The 19249-nt window shown below is 41.3% G+C and overlaps 1 protein-coding gene across 1 annotated transcript in view; it reads left to right on the top strand.

Moving 5' to 3' along the window:
• tgfbr1b (transforming growth factor, beta receptor 1 b) overlaps window positions 1-18011 on the top strand; it is a 96389-nt gene extending 78378 nt beyond the window's left edge. Inside the window, exons 7-9 of the mRNA XM_063066882.1 lie at window positions 152-276; window positions 602-732; window positions 15597-18011. Coding sequence (XP_062922952.1) covers window positions 152-276; window positions 602-732; window positions 15597-15722 — 382 coding nt within the window. The 3' untranslated portion in view covers window positions 15723-18011. The remainder of the gene's footprint in view (window positions 1-151; window positions 277-601; window positions 733-15596) is intronic.
• The last annotated feature ends 1238 nt before the right edge of the window (window positions 18012-19249 follow it).

Here is a 19249-nt window from a genome sequence, read left to right as displayed (position 1 = left end):
GGGACTCTGTTCCTTCCTTATCTTCTCAAACATCCATTAGCAATTCCAGAGCAGCTGTATCATACGTAGAGTGAAAATCAGCAGCTTAGCTTTATTTGAAATGCTGGTTTGCATTGAGAGCTTTATAGCATTGCATCCTCTTTTCCACCAGATACATGGCTCCAGAGGTTCTCGATGATTCCATAAACATGAAACATTTTGAGTCGTTTAAAAGAGCAGATATCTATGCCATGGGCTTAGTATTTTGGGAAATAGCACGAAGATGTTCAGTTGGTGGTAAGTAATGTCCAACTTGTCCTGACATTTAGGGTAGAGATTTTGTTTTATTCTGATTCTCTGCATGTGCAATTCTGACTGGTTGCTGAAATAGATATTTACATTTTTTCATCTTGATGACCACTTTGAGTTATGTTGTGGAAAACTTACTGATTTGCCACTTTTCTGGTGTACAAGTGATTATAATTTTAGCAAGATAACTACAGTGCAGCCCAGATTCTTGATTAGTCTCTTAATACTTGTGATATTCTCGTTTGTCTTTTATTTTCATGTATTTATGAATTGTGAAACACAGATCTTTAAGTTCCATGTGGCCTTGTTTTAGGTATTCATGAGGACTATCAGCTACCTTACTATGACCTAGTACCTTCAGACCCTTCGATTGAGGAAATGAGGAAAGTGGTGTGTGAGCAGAAACTAAGGCCAAACATTCCTAACCGATGGCAAAGTTGTGAGGTAACCCAACTTGTAAATGTAAATTATTTATGTTTAAGATCCATCATAATGGTACGTGGTTAGAACATTCCATTGATAGAAGATCTTAACTAGCTTCAGTTCTTCTGCCTTACTCCTGTAGTATCCCCCTTTTGTGCTTTAAGTTTGTACAATTGGATATCTAAATTATTCTCTCTCTCAAATCAACGGTAGCTGTTTGTTGTTGGTCTGGAAAGGTATTATTCTCCAGAAGAGGGGTCTCAGTCCAAAATGTGGACTACTTTTCCTCTCTGTTGATGCTGTCTCACCAGTTGACCTCAGATTTTTGTGTGTGTTGCTTTAGTATTATTCTCAATCTTTAATTTGTGCATTTGTGCACAGAAATTTGAACCAAAGATCATTGGTGTTCAGAAGTGTAGTTCATGGATATTGTGATTGATGCTGTACTGAAGCAGTTTGTTTTAAAGAATTTTCACTCTAATGTTAAAACAGCATTAGCAGAAAGAAAGATGTGTCTGCCTGCTATCCTAGTCCCACAAAGGTGTTATGGCCTTCCCCACTAGCTGTAACTAAGTTATTTTCCAAATGGTTGAAATGTTAATTGCAGGGATAAAGAATGTTTTTGAGGAAAGCCCCTAGAGCACCCTGGGGTGTTGGTAGAGGCAGACACATTGGGCACGTTTAAGAGACTTTTTGCTCATGAATGCAAGGAAAGGGTTAGATTGAATAGGTTAAAAATTTGGCACAGCATTGGGCTGAAGGGCCTGAACTGTGCTGTAATATTCTATCTTCTAGGTAAATGGTGGAGTGTAGCTCCAAGGTGGTTATGCTAAGGCTGGGATTAATAATCTTGGACAGGCATTCAAATTCAACGACAGCGGTTCAGAGAACTAATGCAAAGGAGTCTCCAGGTTTCAGGCGTTCAGCTCAGGGCTAACAACCCTGAGCAAAACAGGATAAAACAAAACTGTGGCAAAAACAGCAATGAAAAATCCTATATCTGAGTGAGACGGTATTCCTGAGTCTCCACCCCCTGCAACTTGCATGACTGATAGTGACTGACATGATGAAGGAAGCCCTGAACACCACCAGAGATGGAGGACCTTCGTTAAACTGTTGGCATTTAGGGCAGCAGTGGTCTGTAGGTGATGCAAAGGAAAGAGGACATGCTTGGTTATCTTTGGCATGTTTACTGGTTGTCGTGGTACCCATCCAAAACAGTTACAGCAGTACAAAGTGGTGCTTCTTAGAAACATAGAAAATAGGTGCAGGAGTAGCCCATTCAGCCCTTCGAGCCTGCACCGCCATTCAGTATGATCATGGCTGACCATCCAACTCAGAACCCTGTACCTGCCTTCCCGAACACCCCCTGATCTCTTTAGCCACAGGGGCCATATCTAACTCCCTCTTAAATATAGCCAATGAACTGGACTCAAATGTTTCCTGTGGCAGAGAATTCCACAGATTCACTACTCTCTGTGTGAAGAAGTTTTTCCTAATCTCGGTCCTAAAAGGCTTCCCCTTTATCCTCAAACTGTGACCCCTTGTTTTGGACTTCCCCAACGTCGGGAATAAGCTTCCTACATCTAGCCTGTCCAATCCCTTTAGAATTTTATACGTTTCAATAAGATCCCCCTCAATCTTCTAAATTCCAGAGAATACAAGCCTAGTCGATCCAGTCTTTCATCATATGAAAGTCCTGCCATCCCAGGAATCAATCTGGTAAACCTTCTTTGTACTCCCTCTATGGCAAGAATGTCTTTCTTCAGATTAGGGGACCAGAACTGCACACAATGCTCCAGGTGTGGTCTCACCAAGGCCTTGTACAACTGCAGTATAGTACCTCCCTGCTCCTGTACTCGAATCCTCTTGCTATGAATGCCAGCACACCATTCGCCTTTTTCACTGCCTGCTGTACCTGCATGCCCACTTTCAATGACTGGAGTACAATGACACCTAGGTCTCATTGCATCTCCCCTTTTCCTAATCAGCCACCATTCAGATAATAATCTGTTTTCCTGTTCTTGCCACCAAAGTGGATAACCTCACATTTATCCATTTATTCTTGTAGGGCAAGGGTTCCCAATCTTTTTCAATGCCATGGACCTCTCCCATTGACTGTTGTAGAGGCAAAATGCTGTCCTTCACGTTTGATGGTGCCCATCATGTACATTCATAGTAAATCAGATAAATTTGGAGAAGATTTTGGAGTTCCTACATCTGGATCCTATGCGTTCTGTGGCCAACAGCAGCAGTACCACATACTCAGTCTGTAACCTCTTGGTCTGGCATGCCCACTCTGCTGTCACCATTGGGCATGTGATCAATCCTTCGAGCATGTAGAGACCTACAGAAGGCAATAGATGCTCTCTTCAGAATAAGGTGCTAACAAGTAGAGATCAACATACTATAGGTAAACTAGATAATCCCATTAACTGCATTTCTCTCACATCTTGTCCTTTAGTAAAAGAAGGCATCACATCCTCTGTCTCTGTTATGGTGGAGTCACTGAGTGCAAAGGCATAGCTTAAGGTGTGTGAAGTCTGCAGGTCTCTCCCCTGTTGTCATAGAAGCCAATCAGCAATCAGTTTGGTTTATTGCTCGTGATAGCAAGATACTCCTTTGTATACTAGATTTTTAAAAAAACAGAATGGGTAATGTAACCATATAACAATTACAGCACGGAAACAGGCCATCTCGGCCCTTCTAGTCCGTGCCAAACGCTTACTCTCACCTAGTCCCACCGACCTGCACACAGCGCATAACCCTCCATTCCTTTCCTGTCCATATAGCTATCCAATTTTACTTTAAATGACAACATCGAACCTGCCTCAACCACTTCTGCTGGAAGCTCGTTCCACACAGCCACCACTCTCTGAGTAAAGAAGTTCCCCCTCATGTTACCCCTAAACTTTTGCCCCCTAACTCTCAACTCATGTCCTCTTGTTTGAATCTCCCCTACTGTCAGTGGAAAAAGTCTATCCACGTTGACTCTATCTGTCCCCCTCATAATTTTAAATACCTCTTTTAAGTCCCCCCTCAACCTTCTATGCTCCAAAGAATAAAGACCCAACTTGTTCAACCTTTCTCTGTAACTAAGGTGCTGAAATCCAGGTAACATTCTAGTAAATCTTCTCTGTACTCTCTCTATTTTGTTGACATCTTTCCTATAATTTGGTGACCAGACTGTACACAATACTCCAAATTTGGCCTTACCAATGCTTTGTACAATTTTAACATACATTCCAACTCCTATACTCAATGCTCTGATTTATAAAGGCCAGCATACCAAAAGCTTTCTTCACCACCCTATCCAAATGAGATTCCACCTTCAGGGAACTATGCACCATTATTCCTAGATCCCTCTGTTCTACTGCATTCTTCAATGCCCTACCATTTACCATGTATGTCCTATTTTGATTAGTCCTACCAAAATGTAGCACCTCACATTTATCAGCATTAAACTCCATCTGCCATCTTTCAGCCCACTCTTCTAACTGGCCTAAATCTCTCTGCAAGCTTTGAAAAACTACTTCATTATCCACAACTCCACCTATCTTAGTATCATCTGTATACTTACTATTCCAATTTACCATCCCATCATCCAGATCATTAATGTATATGACAAACAACATTGGACTTATTACAGTTCCCTGAGGCACACCACTAGTCACCGGCCTCCAATCTGACGAACAGTTATCCACCACTATTCTCTGGCATCTCCCATCCAGCCACTGCTGAATCCATTTTACTACTTCAATATTAATACCTAACGATTGAACCTTCCTAACTAACCTTCTGTGTGGAACCTTGTCAAAGGCCTTACTGAAGTCCATATAGACAACATCCACTGCTTTACCCTCGTCAACTTTCCTAGTAACCTCTTCAAAAAATTCAATAAGATTTGTCAAGCACGCTCAAATCCATGTTGACTGCCTAATCAGACCCTGTCTATCCAGATAATTATATATACCTTCTCTAAGAATACTTTCCATCAATTTACCCACCACTGACGTCAAACTCACAGGCCGATAATTGCCAGATTTACTCTTGGGATGGCAGGACTTTCATATGAAGAAAGACTGGATGAATTGGGCTTGTATTCGTTGGAATTTAGAAGATTGAGGGGGGATCTGATTGAAACGTATAAGATCCTAAAGGGATTGGACAGGCTAGATACAGGAAGATTGTTCCCGATGTTGGGGAAGTCCAGAACGAGGGGTCACAGTTTGAGGATAGAGGGGAAGCCTTTTAGGACCGAGATTAGGAAAAACTTCTTCACACAGAGAGTGGTGAATCTGTGGAATTCTCTGCCGCAGGAAACTGTTGAGGCCAGTTCATTGGCTATATTTAAGAGGGAGTTAGATATGGCCCTTGTGGCTACGGGGGTCAGGGGGTATGGAGGGAAGGCTGGGGCGGGGTTCTGAGTTGGATGATCAGCCATGATCATAATAAATGGCAGTGCAGGCTCGAAGGGCCGAATGGCCTACTCCTGCACCTATTTTCTATGTTTCTATGTTTCTATGACCCTTTTTAAACAATGGAACAACATGAGCAATATGCCAAACCCCCGGCACCATCCCTGTTTCTAATGACATTTGAAATATTTCTGTCAGAGCCCCTGCTATTTCTACACTAACATCCCTCAAGGTCCTAGGGAATATCCTGTCAGGACCTAGAGACTTATCCACTTTTATATTCCTTAAAAGTGCCAGTATTTCCTCTTCTTTAATCATCATAGTTTCCATAACTTCCCTACCTGTTTCCCTTACCTTACACAATTCAATATCCTTCTGCTTAGTGAATACCGAAGAAAATAATTTGTTCAGAATCTCCCCCATCTCTTTTGGTTCCACACATAGCTGTCCACTGTGATTTTCTAAGGGACCAATTTTATCTCTCACTATCCTTTTGCTATTAATATAACTGTAGAAACCCTTTGGATTTATTTTCACCCTACTTGCCAAATCAGCCTCGTAACCTTTAGCTTTTCTAATTTCTTTCTTAAGATTCTTTTTACATTCTTTATATTCCTCGAACACCTCATTTACTCCATGCTGCCTATATTTATTGTAGATATCTCTCTCTTCCAGAACCAAGTTTCCAATATCCCTTGTTGAAGATGTGCAACACACAAAATGCTGGAGGACCTCAGCAGGTCAGGCAGCACCTGTGGACAAAAATACAGTCGATGTTTCAGCCTGAGACCCTTCATCTTGGCCCGAAACAGCGACTGTATCTTTTCCCATAGATGCTGCCTGACCTGCTGAGTTCCTCCAGCATTTTGTGTGTGTTGCTTGAATTTCCAGCCTCTGCAGATTTTCTCTTGTTGATGTTGAAGACGTGCTCTGGCCAAGTTTATTCCATTAGAGTTGCAGCTTTGGCAATTACCTGACAATGTGGAAAGGTACCCAGCTGTCTTGTGCCCAGAGCAGAACAAATCCAACTGGTTAATTGGTACTAGTCATCAGCAACTTTCTTAGCTAATGAAGCCCTTGCTGCCTGCAAGTACTGAGAGCTGGAGAACATCCAGGCTGGGGCTGTTAAGTGGCAAGTATTATTTGCAACACAAACTCAAGTATCAAGCAGTGACCAGAACTTCACTCGATCAGTCAGTTAATAACTGTGAACAAAAGCAGGGCAGAGGCAACATTCTATGAAGAGTGATTTGTGCCAAATTTAAGTGTCTTCACAGAAATCAAGTGTTATCTTCACTTTTTATACATGTGGTACCTGGTTATTTCTGATACCCTATTAAGGCAAGTATCGAGTAGTTATTGAGCTTAGCATCTGCAGATCGCAGGATTTTCTTTAAACAGGACCTTGAAACTTTTTGCATGAGTTCGGTTCATTGAATCAATAGATGCTCTTTAAACCCTATTCAGGAATACTTTAGACAATACATTAATTGTAAATTTGAAACCAAATTCAAGATAAAATGGTCATCTAATAGTCATAGAGTTACAACACAGAAATAGGCCTTTTGGCCCATCTCGTTTGTGCCGAACCACTTAAACTGCTTTCTTTCATTGATCTTCATTGAGATCAAAGCCCTCCATACCCTTACCATTCATATACCTATCCAAACTTCTCTTAAGCATTTAAGTCAAAATTGCATGCACCGCTTGTGCTGGCAGTTCGATCTACATGCTCACAACCCTCTGAATGAAGAAGTTCCCGGCCTTGTTCCCCAGACTTTTCATCTTTCACCCTTAACCCATGACCTCTTGCTGTAGTCCCATCCAACCCCAGTGGAAAAAGCCTGCTTGTATTTACCCTGTCTATACTTCTCATAGTTTTACCTGAAATAAGAATTTCCTGAATGAGTGACGTGGTAGCATGGCGGTTAGCATTGACACAATTACAGCACCAGCCACCCGGGTTCAATTCTGTCTGTCTGTGAGGAGCTTTTCCATTCTCCCTGTGACTGCACGGGTTTCCTACAGGTGCTCTAGTTCGCTCCCATGTTTCAAAGATGTGGGTAATTGGGCTGGAAGGGCCTGTTACTGTGCTGTTTCTCTAAATAAAAACAAAAACAATCAACACAATGTTAAAATTGGTTTAAGTCAAATAGTATTTAGCCTTTTTGCTTATTTCTAATCCTTGGATATTTATTCATCTTGCAGGCTGGGGCATCTATTAGGACTTTGGCGGTGTGGTAGAGGGAAGACGGGAGAGTAAACATATAGTTCCCCTCGTTGGATCAGATTTGAAAACAAAGTTCTGTTCTTTTAAAACAAGTCTGAAGAAATTTAGTGAAGCCATACCATATAGTAGCTTCCTTGTGATTAGTACTTCTGTTTATGCAAAAATAGAGGCACCCTAACATCAGAATGCTACGCTAAATTGTAAAACTTTTGTCATGTAAAGCAACCAAGTACCTTAAGTTTTCCTGTAATCAAACTAAAAGGCCACTGAAAGTCCATATTTTATTTCTACACTACACTAATGCTTGAAAATTAGTGCAGTGAAATACCTGATGAAATCCAGATTTATGAAATTTCAAAGTAAACTTATTATCAAAGTACGTATGTCACCATATACAACCCTGGGATTCTTTATTTTGTGTGGGTACGGTCATTAAATCCAATAACCATAGTGGAATCAATGAAAGACCACACTTAACAGGGCGAACAAACAACCAATGTGCAAAACACAACAAGCTGCAAATACAAAAAGAACAGGAAAAAAGTAATGATAATTAATTAATCAATGAATCAATTGATAAATATTGAGAACATGAGGTGAGTCCGTGAAAGTGAGTCCATAGGCTGTGGGAGCATTTCAATGATGGGGCAAGTGAAGTTATTCCCTTTGGTTCGAGGGCCTGATGGTTGAGGGGTAATAACTGTTCCTGAACCTGGTGGTGTGGGTCCTGAGGCTCCTGTACCTCATTCCCGATGGCAGCAATGAGAAGAGAACCTAACCCCAACTCTCTGTGTAGATGTGCTCAGTGGTGGAGTGTAGCTACTTAGTGTGAACTCCTAATTAAAAGTTTAAATCCTATTTCATGTATTATGTGACAGGAATATTTTTAAACCTGTAGATGTGTAACTTATTCTCCTTGCAGTACAGTAGTGTAGTGTAGTGGTTGGTGGTTTATACTACCAGCTCGCACTGATCAGGATTCAAATCCCACAACTGTCAGGAACTTGTACATTCTCCCGGTGATCACAAGGGTTTCTTCCAGGTACTCTATTTTTGTCCCACCTTTCGAAGATGTACAGGTATGGTTAGTTGTGGGCATGTTGTGTTGATACCAGAAGCGTGGCAACACTTGCAGGCTGCCCTCAACTTAATCCTCACTGATTTGATTTGACACAAATGACACATTTCACTCTATTTCTACATGCAAATTCTATTTCCATTTTCCAAGCCCTGTGCCCAAAGAACTCAGGCCTCTAGGCACACAGCCAGCAGCCAGCTTGCTGCTTTCGATCTTCTGTCTCACACAACACACCGATTCCCAGCAGAGGCACTGACCTTGAGTTCACCCACCTCCAGAGCCACGAAATCCCGGAACTCCGAAGGCGCGCTGATCTTCTAGGCTGCATCCTTGGTATATCGGATAACGGCCAGTCTTGAGACCTTGAGAGCGGGTTCCATTCCCACAAAGGGCCGAAGTCAGCATGTAACTCCAGGTCAAGGTCTTCAAAAGAACCCTGTAAGGATAGAGATATTAAGGATGGAAATGGAGCTGTTTCTGAAGATGCAAGCAAAGGAGACGCCGTTAAGCATGTTGTCTCCTAAGCTCCAGCTGGGTCAGTTCAGTTTCTTACCGAGGTAAAGATGTTAAAGGAGACTCTGGTAACATCAAAAGGATGATGATTAACCTGACTTTTAATGCAACATAGATTTTACTTGCCACGTGTTAGTTCTCAGGATTAAATGTAGTCAAATTTGCTGAAGTGGATTTGCTTACTGGATATGCTATATACAATGTAGTCTCCACCCTCTAGAGCCCTGTCAACCTACGTTTGTTTTCTGAACAATTCATTGAAGTTGCAATTAGCTTTGTAGTTGGGGAAATCAGAACATGCATGAAACACTTGTTCCCAGTTCTGTTACAAGCCAAGAGGAAATCTGCAGATGCTGGAAATTACTTTGATTCTGTTAGATAGTTTAGGGCCTTTACTTGGAAATAGAACCTCCCTTTTGCAAAAGCTCACCCAGGAATTTACCTGGAATCCTTCAAGTGCACCATGTAATTAATGCCCCTGCAGGTACTGCAGCAAATAAAGGGGAAGAACAACTTCACCTGTCACTATTCCTAGTCCACATAAATTTCTACTATTAACATTAGCTATATACTCTGGCATACAAAAGTTTGGGAGCCCCTGGTCAAAATTTATGTTACTGTGAATAGCTAGGCGAGTAAAAGATGAACTGATTTCCAAAAGGCATAAAGTTAAAGATGACACATTTCTTTAATATTTTAAGCAAGAAAACTTATTTATTTCCATCTTCTACAGTTTCAAAATAACAAAAAAGGAAAAGGGCCCAAAGCAAATGTTTGCGCACCCTGCATGGTCAGTATTTAGTAACATCCCCTTTGGCAAGTATCACAGCTTGTAAACGCTTTCTGTAGCCAGCTAAGAGTCTTAGCTGAGGATGATGCTGAGGATGTTCTATGAGTCTGTGGTGGCCAGTGCTATCATGTTTGCTGTTGTGTGCTGGGGCAGCAGGCTGAGGGTAGCAGATACCAACAGAATCAACAAACTCATTCGTAAGGCCAGTGATGTTGTAGGGATGGAACTGGACTCTCTGACGGTGGTGTCTGAAAAGAGGATGCCATCTAAGTTGCATGCCATCTTGGTCAATGTCTCCCATCCACTACATAATGTACTGGGTGGGTACAGGAGTACATTCAGCCAGAGACTCATTCCACCGAGATGCAGCACAGAGCGTCATAGGAAGTCATTCCTGCCTGTGGCCATCAAACTTCACAACTCCTCCCTTGGAGGGTCAGACACCCTGAGCCGATAGGCTGGTCCTGGATTTATTTCATAATTTACTGGCATAATTTACATAGTACTATTTAACTATTTATGGTTCTATTACTATTTATTATTTATGGTGCAACTGTAACGAAAACCAATTTCCACCGGGATCAATAAAGTATGACTATGACTATTCAATTGTTGTTTGGGGGATTTTCGCCCATTCTTCCTTGCAAAAGGCTTCTAGTTCTGTGAGATTCTTGGGTCTTCTTGCATACACTGCTCTTTTGGATTCAAAATTGGCTGGCTGACAGAAAACAAAGAGTAGTGATTAACGCAACATACATCAAAGTTGCTGGTGAACGCAGCAGGCCAAGCAGCATCTATAGGAAGAGGCGCAGTCGACGTTTCAGGCCGAGACCCTTCGTCAGGACTAGTAGTGATTAACGGGTCCCTTTCGGAATGGCAGGCGATGACCAGTCGGGTACTGCAGGGTTCAGTGCTGGGACCGCAGCTGTTTACAATATATACTAATGATTTAGATGAGGGAATTAAAAGTAACATTAGCAAATTTGCTGATCACACAAAGCTGGGTGGCAGTGTGAAATGTGAGGACGATGTTATGAGAATGCAGGGTGACTTGGACAGGCTGGTTGAGTGGGCAGATGCAGTTTAATGTGGATAAATGTGAGGATATCCACTTTGGTGGCAAGAACGGGAAGGCAGATTATTATCTAAATGGAGTCAAGTTAGGAAAAGGGGAAGCACAACGAGATCTAGGTGTTCTTGTACATCAATCACTGAAAGCAAGCATGCAAGTACAGCAGGCAGTGAAGAAAGCTAATGGCATGCTGGCCTTCATAACAAGGGGAATTGAGTATTAGAGCAAAGAGGTCCTTTTGCAGCTGTACAGGGCCCTGGTGAGACCACACCTGGAGTACTGTGTGCAGTTTTGGTCTCCAAATTTGAGGAAGGAAATTCTTGCTATTGAGGGAGTGCAGTGTAGGTTCACAAGGTTAATTCCTGGGATGGTGGGGCTGTCATATGTTGAAAGATTGGAGCGACTGGGCTTGTATACTCTGGAATTTAGAAGGCTGAGAGGGGATTTTATTGAGACATATAAGATTATTAAGGGATTGGACACGCTGGAGGCAGGAAGCATGTTCCCGCTGATGGGCGAGTCCAGAACCAGAGGCCACAGTTTAAGAATAAGGGGTAGGCCATTTAGAACGGAGTTGAGGAAAACCTTTTTCACCCAGAGAGTGGTGGATATATGGAATGCTCTGCCCCAGAAGGCTGTGGAGGCCAAGTCTCTGGATGCTTTCAAGAAAGAGATGGATAGAGCTCTTAAAGATAGCGGAATCAAAGGTTATGGGGATAAGGCAGGAACTGAATACTGATTGTGGATAATCAGCCATGATCACAGTGAATGGCGGTGCTGGCTCGAAGGACCGAATGACCTACTCCTGCACCTATTGTCTATCCGCAGATTTTCGATGATGTTTAGGTCAGGGGACTGTAAGGGCCATGGCAAAACCTTCAGCTTGAGCCTCTTGAGGGAGTCCATTGTGGATTTCAAGGTGTATTCAGGTTCATTATCCTGTTGTAGAAGCTATCCTCTTTTCATCTTCGGCTTTTTTACAGACGGTGTGATGATTGCTTCCAGAATTTGCTATATTTAATAGAATTCATTCTTCCCTCTACCAGTAAATGTTCCCCGTGTCACTGGCTGCAACACAAGCCCAAAGCTTGATCGATCCATCCCTGTGCTTAACAGTTGGAGAGGTGTTCTTTTCATGAAATTCTGCACCCTTTTTTCTCTAAATATACCTTTGCTTATTGCAGCCAAAAAGTTATCTTTTAACTTCATCAGTCCACAGGACTTGTTTCCAAAATACATCAGGCTTGTTTAGATGTTTCTTTGAACCTTTTGAATAGAACTTTATGTGCCAAGTTGTATGATGTAGGCAATCGTGGTCTTTCCACGACCATGATTGTTCTTGACAAATGTTTCTACAGAAGTGGTTTGTCATTGGCGCCTTCTGGGCAGTGTGTCTTTACAAGATGGTGACCCCAGCCATTATCAATACTCTTCAGAAATTGTCTGCCTGGTGTTGGTGGCTGCATAACCAGGGCTTGTGATATGCCCCAGCTGCTCATACGACCATCCACCACCTGCTCCCATGACTTCACGTGATCCTGATCGGGGGACTAAGCAGGTGCTACATCTTGCGTAAGGGTGACTTGCAGGCCAGTGGAGAGAAGAAGCACCTTACAGCTCCTTTGGTAGAGAAGTTGCTCCACTCCGTCACCCAGAATTAAAAGTATCCCTGTCAAATGTAAGAATTAATAGCTCTATCTTGCTTCTGAACCTTGCATTAATTTTCTCCTCAGGTTTAGTTGTGTTCTGAAGAAACTTTGTGCTTCAAGTCCAATAATTATGGACCACATTTCAAGCAGACTTGAAGCTTTAGTTTCAAAGCAAGGCAGCTTCATTCTCAATCTTGGCTTTGATACTTGGCAAGTATCAATTTGATACATTAAAGTTCTCTGCTTTTAGACAGATAAGCCAAAGATTAAAAAGATTTTAAAAATCCTTGTCGATGTATGCCTAGTTTTCCCAAAGCACAGAAACCGTCCTTTTTTTTCTCTATCGGACAGCTCTGCGCCATTTGGCAAAAGTGATAATTATTAAGAACACTCAGTTTGAGAAAAGACCAGGTTTCTCGAGTTGCCGTATTATTGCCACTGAAATGTCAGAGTGTTGATTTAATAGACACTCACAAAAGGTATTACTGGAAGACAATAAGAGATAAGACATAGGAGCAGAATAAGGCCATTTGACCCATCAAGTCTGCTCCACCATGGCTGATTTATTATCCCTCTCAACCCCATTCTCCTGCCTTCTCACCATAACCTTTAACGCCTTGACTAATCGAGAACCTTATCAATCTCTGCTTTAAATAAATCCAGTGACTTGGCCTGCACAGCCATCTGAGGCAATTAATTCCACAGATTCAGTCCTGGACTCTGCCGCTATAGGAAACAACCTTTCCACGTCCACTCTATCTAGGACAAGGGTTCCCAACCTTTTTTTATGCAGTGGGCCCCTATCATTAAGTGAGGGGTTTGTGGACCCCAGGTTGGGAACTCCTGAGCTAGGAGAATCAGGCCACACCAATGCAAGAACAACTTCATTATGACCGTGGCCTGTAGTAAATTCCCAGCAGTGCGAACTGAACCCAGGTTGCTAATGTTACAAGGAAGTGGGGATTTGGTGAGAGCTGGTTGTTACCTGAAAGAGGTGCTGAGGCAACTAGTAATCAGTCATGGATAACCTGAAAGAGGGGCTGAGGCAACTAGTAAATAGTCATGGGTAACCTGAAAGAGGTGCTGAGGTTAAAGTGATGAAAACGATTGAACTGGATGGTCTCTTGTCATGGAGTATGAGAAACTAACAGAAGATTCATACTCTGGCAAGGGGCACTGTTTGACAAAATGGAATGAGAGGGAGGGAGACGGAATACTTTGAGACCTAGTTGAGCAGAACACAATATAAGCTTTGTGTGTGTGTGTGCGCGCGCGCCCTTAACTCCTGGTGGAGTCGTTGGGGCGTCATCATGACAAGCTTTTTGCACCGATCTTCTTGGTATGCTCGTCGTACGGCGTGTCTTGGGCATCTGAAACCTGGTGAGCCCATCCCTCTTCAGGTTTTTTTTTTACGAGGTCGAGTTGTTAGCTCGACACTTGACACAGGATGGAGAGCGTGCAAAGGAGCCGGCTGGATTTGAACTCGGGACCTCTCACCCCGGAGTCCAGCGCTGATGCCACTACGTCACCAGCTGGCAACAGTATAAGATTGTGATTTCTAAAATGAGTTGAAATTCCATGTATTCTATAATTATTGTGCTGTGTTTAATCAGTTCATTAGGCTGCTCAATGAGATGTGCTTGTGAATGCAACAGGAACATTGTTAATTCTGTTAATTGTTAAGGAGAAGGAGAAGGTGGAGACGTGACGCAGCTCGCAGCGGCCACTCCAGTGGTGATGTCTGTTATTTGTCAAGTAGGGTGCTGTGCACAATCCTGATTTGATGGAGACGGACATGAGAGTACGGAGGAACATCTGGTGAAACTTCTGAAATGCCTGCTTTGCTGCTGCTGCTACTGTGTGGTCCAGAACCTCAGGAGGAGAAGGCCCCGAGTCCTTGGCTTTGCTTGTTGCTCGGCGGCTGGGGCGGGGTCGAAGCGCTTGGCAGAGGATGGTGCTCGGAGAGGCTGTGTCAGAGGAGCTGGTTGGAGTCTCTAAGTTTTTGGACGGACTGAGAGCCCGCTGCGGTCGGGTGCTTCCAATGGTGCTGCATCGGCAAGTTGGCGGCGCCTGGAGGTTCATGGCAGGGAGTGTTTCTCCCTTCTACCGTCTGTGTGAGATGATGAGTCTTTCGGGACTTTGAGATTTTTTTTTACCGTGCCCATGGTCTGCTCTTTATCAAATTATGGTATTGCTTTGCACTGTTGTAACTATATGTTATAATTATGTGGTTTTGTCAGTTTTAGTCTTGGTTTGTCCTGTGTTTTCTTGTGATACCATTCTGGGGGAATGTTCATCATTTTTTTAATGCATGCATTTTTAAATGACAATAAACGAGGACTGAGTTTCCTCATAATCTAATCTAATCTAATTTTTGCTTGAACTTAATTTACACTATTTTCTAATTTTCTTTTAATTTTATTTTATAAATGTTACTCTTATTATAAATTTACTGTATTGGAGATAAATGTTGTTGCCTTTTTGAAAGATTTAATTGCAGATTTTACTAAGTATACAAGGGCTTTGCTGATTCTCCAACCAGTGCTTGCATTAATGTCACTATAAATTGTGCTAACACTTTTGTGTTGGACAAGGACAGAAATCAAGAGTAGATTTCAACATTTAAAAGGTTTGGAATGGAGGTGTATGGAGGACAGTGGCCCAGGTACAGGTCGGTGGGACTAGGCAGAATATTAGGCATGGACTAGAAGGGCCGAGGGGCCTGTTTCTATGCTGTAGTGTGCTACGACTGCAAGATTGTTTGCCTGGCAGCGATATGGTAAAACATCCTCGCTTGAGCTGCCTGGTTTTGCACATGAAAGGATACATCCAAGTATATGAGAGAGTGACTACAGAGGTAAAATAGCAGTATCTTTAATGGCATTTGATGACTAAAATTATCACTATTGTATTCTAAATGATGAATAGTTAAAAATCTCTGGTTTTCGTATTGAATTCTAGTTTATGAATGTTTTTTTTGTTTAGGCATTCTACTCCCATTTTGGGAAATGGGTGAAATCAGATTTGCATTGTTTAATCACAGTGTGCAGGCAGTCTGTAACTTGGAGATCTTGTTAGTATATCTACAACTAGACAGTATAATCTGATCTAATCCTGTCATATTTTTTGGTGCAGGCTCTCCGCGTAATGGCCAAAATCATGCGCGAGTGTTGGTACGCCAATGGAGCAGCCAGATTAACTGCTCTTCGGATCAAGAAAACGCTGTCTCAGCTCAGCCAGCAGGAAGGCATAAAAATGTAGTCACAGGCAGTCCGGAGATCAAGTTGACAGGATGCTAACTGCAATTGGATTGCAGTTCTGTTGGAAGGGATTCTTGTTCTACCTCATCGAGGGAGCAGAAGATGGATCACTCTGTCTGCACCGCATTTTCTAAGTCACATAGGAAATTCCCACCATACAAAGCTCTCTAATGGACGTGCTGGGTGCAGGCTGAGCTCCACTCTGTGCACTGAACGCCACCTTCCCAGGACATTGACATATTATGTAGCGTAGGGTTTTTTAATTAACATTTAACTTGACGACAAAGTTTTATTATTGGTCTTAATAGTAGAAAAGCTGGAACACTTCGGCCTTTACCAATACTGCCCCAAAAATTTTGGAGAGACTGGTAATGGGGCTAGTCCCGCAAAGGAATGAAATTTCTGTGCAAGATACAGTATTACACACAAAAAAGTACTCTAAGGGTTGAGTACTAGTTTCACTGCTTAGAAATTCAACATAGTGATTATAATGTTGATGCCTTGCAATCTATCATCACCTTGTTTGCTAAAGCTTTGAGTCAAGAATTCTACACCACATTTGGTTTGAAAAGCTACTTCACCATGTTGAAATGGCCTGTATTTTTCTTCTGGGAACAAAATTGAAAGCTGTTGCTATTTGCGGAGATGAGGCTGTTAGTATATTGTGAGTTATTGAAGTAGATACACAAATTCAAGCCTATGAATGGTAGCCACACCTTCTATTTTAAAGAAAAACACTATCGTAATCACGGATAATTTCTAAGTTTAGAGATAATTAGATGAGGGGCTTCAATTGGCAGGTTTTATTTGATAAGTTCAACTTCGTTTTAACTGGACATTTTTGCACTTACATCTTTGGAGTTCTTGTTTTTAAACTTACGAATGTCGATTCCTAATTGCGTGCTCTAGATGCATACCCCTCTCTTCATGAACGCCAGAAATGGAATGTGCACCTCTGTTGCTCATAGGTTTGTGGTGGAGCAGCTACTTAAAATAGCAAGGAACGTACTTACACTTCTGAAACTTGGTCCCCTGATAATGGAGGCTTTCCTTTTTTTCTTGGGGTGGGCGGGGGTGTTAGGTTGTGGTGGGGAGGAGAAAGTATTAGATGGGGATGGGTTGGGGTTCCACTAGTAGTCAAAGGTTGCTTAGTTTTTGCTAAGAAATGGTTATTTTGCCATTTTAGACTTTTAAAATAGAAATGCCTCTCAACCAAATAAAATTCTAATGCATTTTCTCACTAAATAATAGCAGTCAAACGATTGATTGTTATTGTACATGGGATAGTATGTAGATTTATCTTGACAAATATTTGCCTATTTTTCTCTCTTTGCATTATAACACTAATGACCCAACCAAGTCTTATTCAATGCATTAAATGTTTGCAATTTATCATGCCATCTTTTTGAAGTGAAAACATTTTACTTTCTTATCAGTGCCATTAAAATCACATTAGCTTTAATGAATTTAGAATTGTAACTATAGTTACTTAAATGAACTTTCTATCTGGAGTATACCAGATCTTGGATTTTGAAAAGGCAATGTTTTGCAGGAACAAGTTAGCAAAGCAGTTCAAAATCTGAATTAAATCAATTTCTTCCTGCAAATTATTTTCCCCTATGATTTCCATGCTGCTCAGTTTCTATCCGAGCAATGTTTCTGTATTTTTTAACCCCAGAATGAATTTTATTTGTGTTTGGGGGGAGGTGAGTTGAGGACAAAGGGGAAGATTTTTTTTGTGCTTGAATACTTCCACTGTGGCTTTATTAGATGATTCTGTTAATTTCTGAGGCCATGTTTCTGCGGCACATTATGAAATTGCAGTAGGTGTTTCTTAAGGGTATCTTTCCTGCCCTATTACCTTCTACAACATTTGCAACTTGGAATCTGCCTCTTTATTTGCACAAAAGAAAGCCATCACAGGCCTTATTAGGTTGCACGATAAGTTCTCAAACTGTGTGTAAATCCAAGGTTATCTGCCTGCCTACTGTTTATTTCTCTTGGAGCACTTAGTCTGCTAACAGCTTTTTGAGGGAAAAAACAGCCCCAAAACAAAATCCCACCCCCTCACAACTTTAAGATGCACTTCTTACACTGCATTTATTGATTACTGAGTGCTTTATCAAGCCTGTGAAGATAGCTTCAAAGGTTCAACATCCTAATTAAACCCAAGGATGAAGTGACTTTAGCAACTTGTATTTATTACAGCACTACTGTGCAGTATTGTTCCTTGAATTTGGCAACTACGCAACTAACCAAATATTACCTGGTTGCATTAAAATTACCTCCATTCTATAATATGTTAGTCTAACTTTTAGTTTTAACTTAGCTTGCATATATTATATATTTTCAAATAAGAAAGCCCACAGTAAGAAAAGATTTTTATTGCTACAGCTTTTTATATTATGATTAACATATATCAGACCTGGTAAAAGAAAAGTGTGGACAAAATTATATAGTAAATGTTGCATTTAGTTCAAGTAAATCCAGATCTTTTCTCTTGTTCTTAATGTCAAAGTGTTTAGTTCCCTGGCTGAGAAACAGTATTATTATTGCAAGCAATGGAGGCACTTGAAGTGGCAGAACTGCTGCTTAAACCCTTGGGTAAATGTGTGGTTGCTCGTCTTTAAAAAAATTACTCATCAGTCATTCCTGTTGTAAGTAATCACTGAGTACATTGTCATAGGTCTAATGTATAGGGCAGAAAACATCCTTAAACATATTACAAGTTTTGTATGGTTGGCTTATGTGCGCAGCAAAATGCGCACCTCCCTCTGAAACCATAGTAATTGCTGTGATCTGTGTGGCATGTTAAATGTGCATATTGGATATGCTGGTTTATTACTATGCTAAATCTACCCATGGCAACTCTCAGTGCAGACAATACTGCTACATATGTAATGTTAATGTCAGATTATGGAGCATTGTGTATTTTCTTTTCCTGTATTGAGTGCCACAACTTGCCCTGTCCAGGACAGTCCCACTTGCCTTGTGTTTCTTCATGTAGCCCTTCAGTGTATCTGGTATTACCCTTATTCTACACTCAAACCATGCAATTGAACCTTTTATGTAGTTTTCCATTAAATTAAAGATACCTCCGGAATGACCAAGTTGTATTTACCTCACTGTGTTTGTGATATTTTATATATATGCACAAAGATATTTAATATATATAAATATATCATATCACACTGATTAGGTTCAGTAACTCAGCACGTTTGCAAACTCAAGTTGATTTATATAAAATATGGATGCTGTATTAATTTAAAAATCCTGTATCTGTCCATGGTACTGAAGTGTCTTGTGTATGTATTGCGCCTGGCTTATTGTATACTAGATATTCCTTTGTATTGTTTGTATAAAGTTGCTGATCCAGGAAGTATCCATGCTGCCCTTGCATTGTTTCTTTTCCATTGGAGGTACAGCTTTACAGCTAGTGTGTATGGAAAAAGGAAATATACTGAAGTCAGCAAATCTGCTGCATTCAACGTTTTTTTTCTTTCTTCCTAAAGTTCTATTATCATAAAT

Source organism: Mobula hypostoma, chromosome 1 (assembly GCF_963921235.1).
Source record: "Mobula hypostoma chromosome 1, sMobHyp1.1, whole genome shotgun sequence".
NCBI classification, from domain to species: Eukaryota; Metazoa; Chordata; class Chondrichthyes; order Myliobatiformes; family Myliobatidae; genus Mobula; species Mobula hypostoma.
This window is presented reverse-complemented; position numbering and strand designations above follow the sequence as displayed.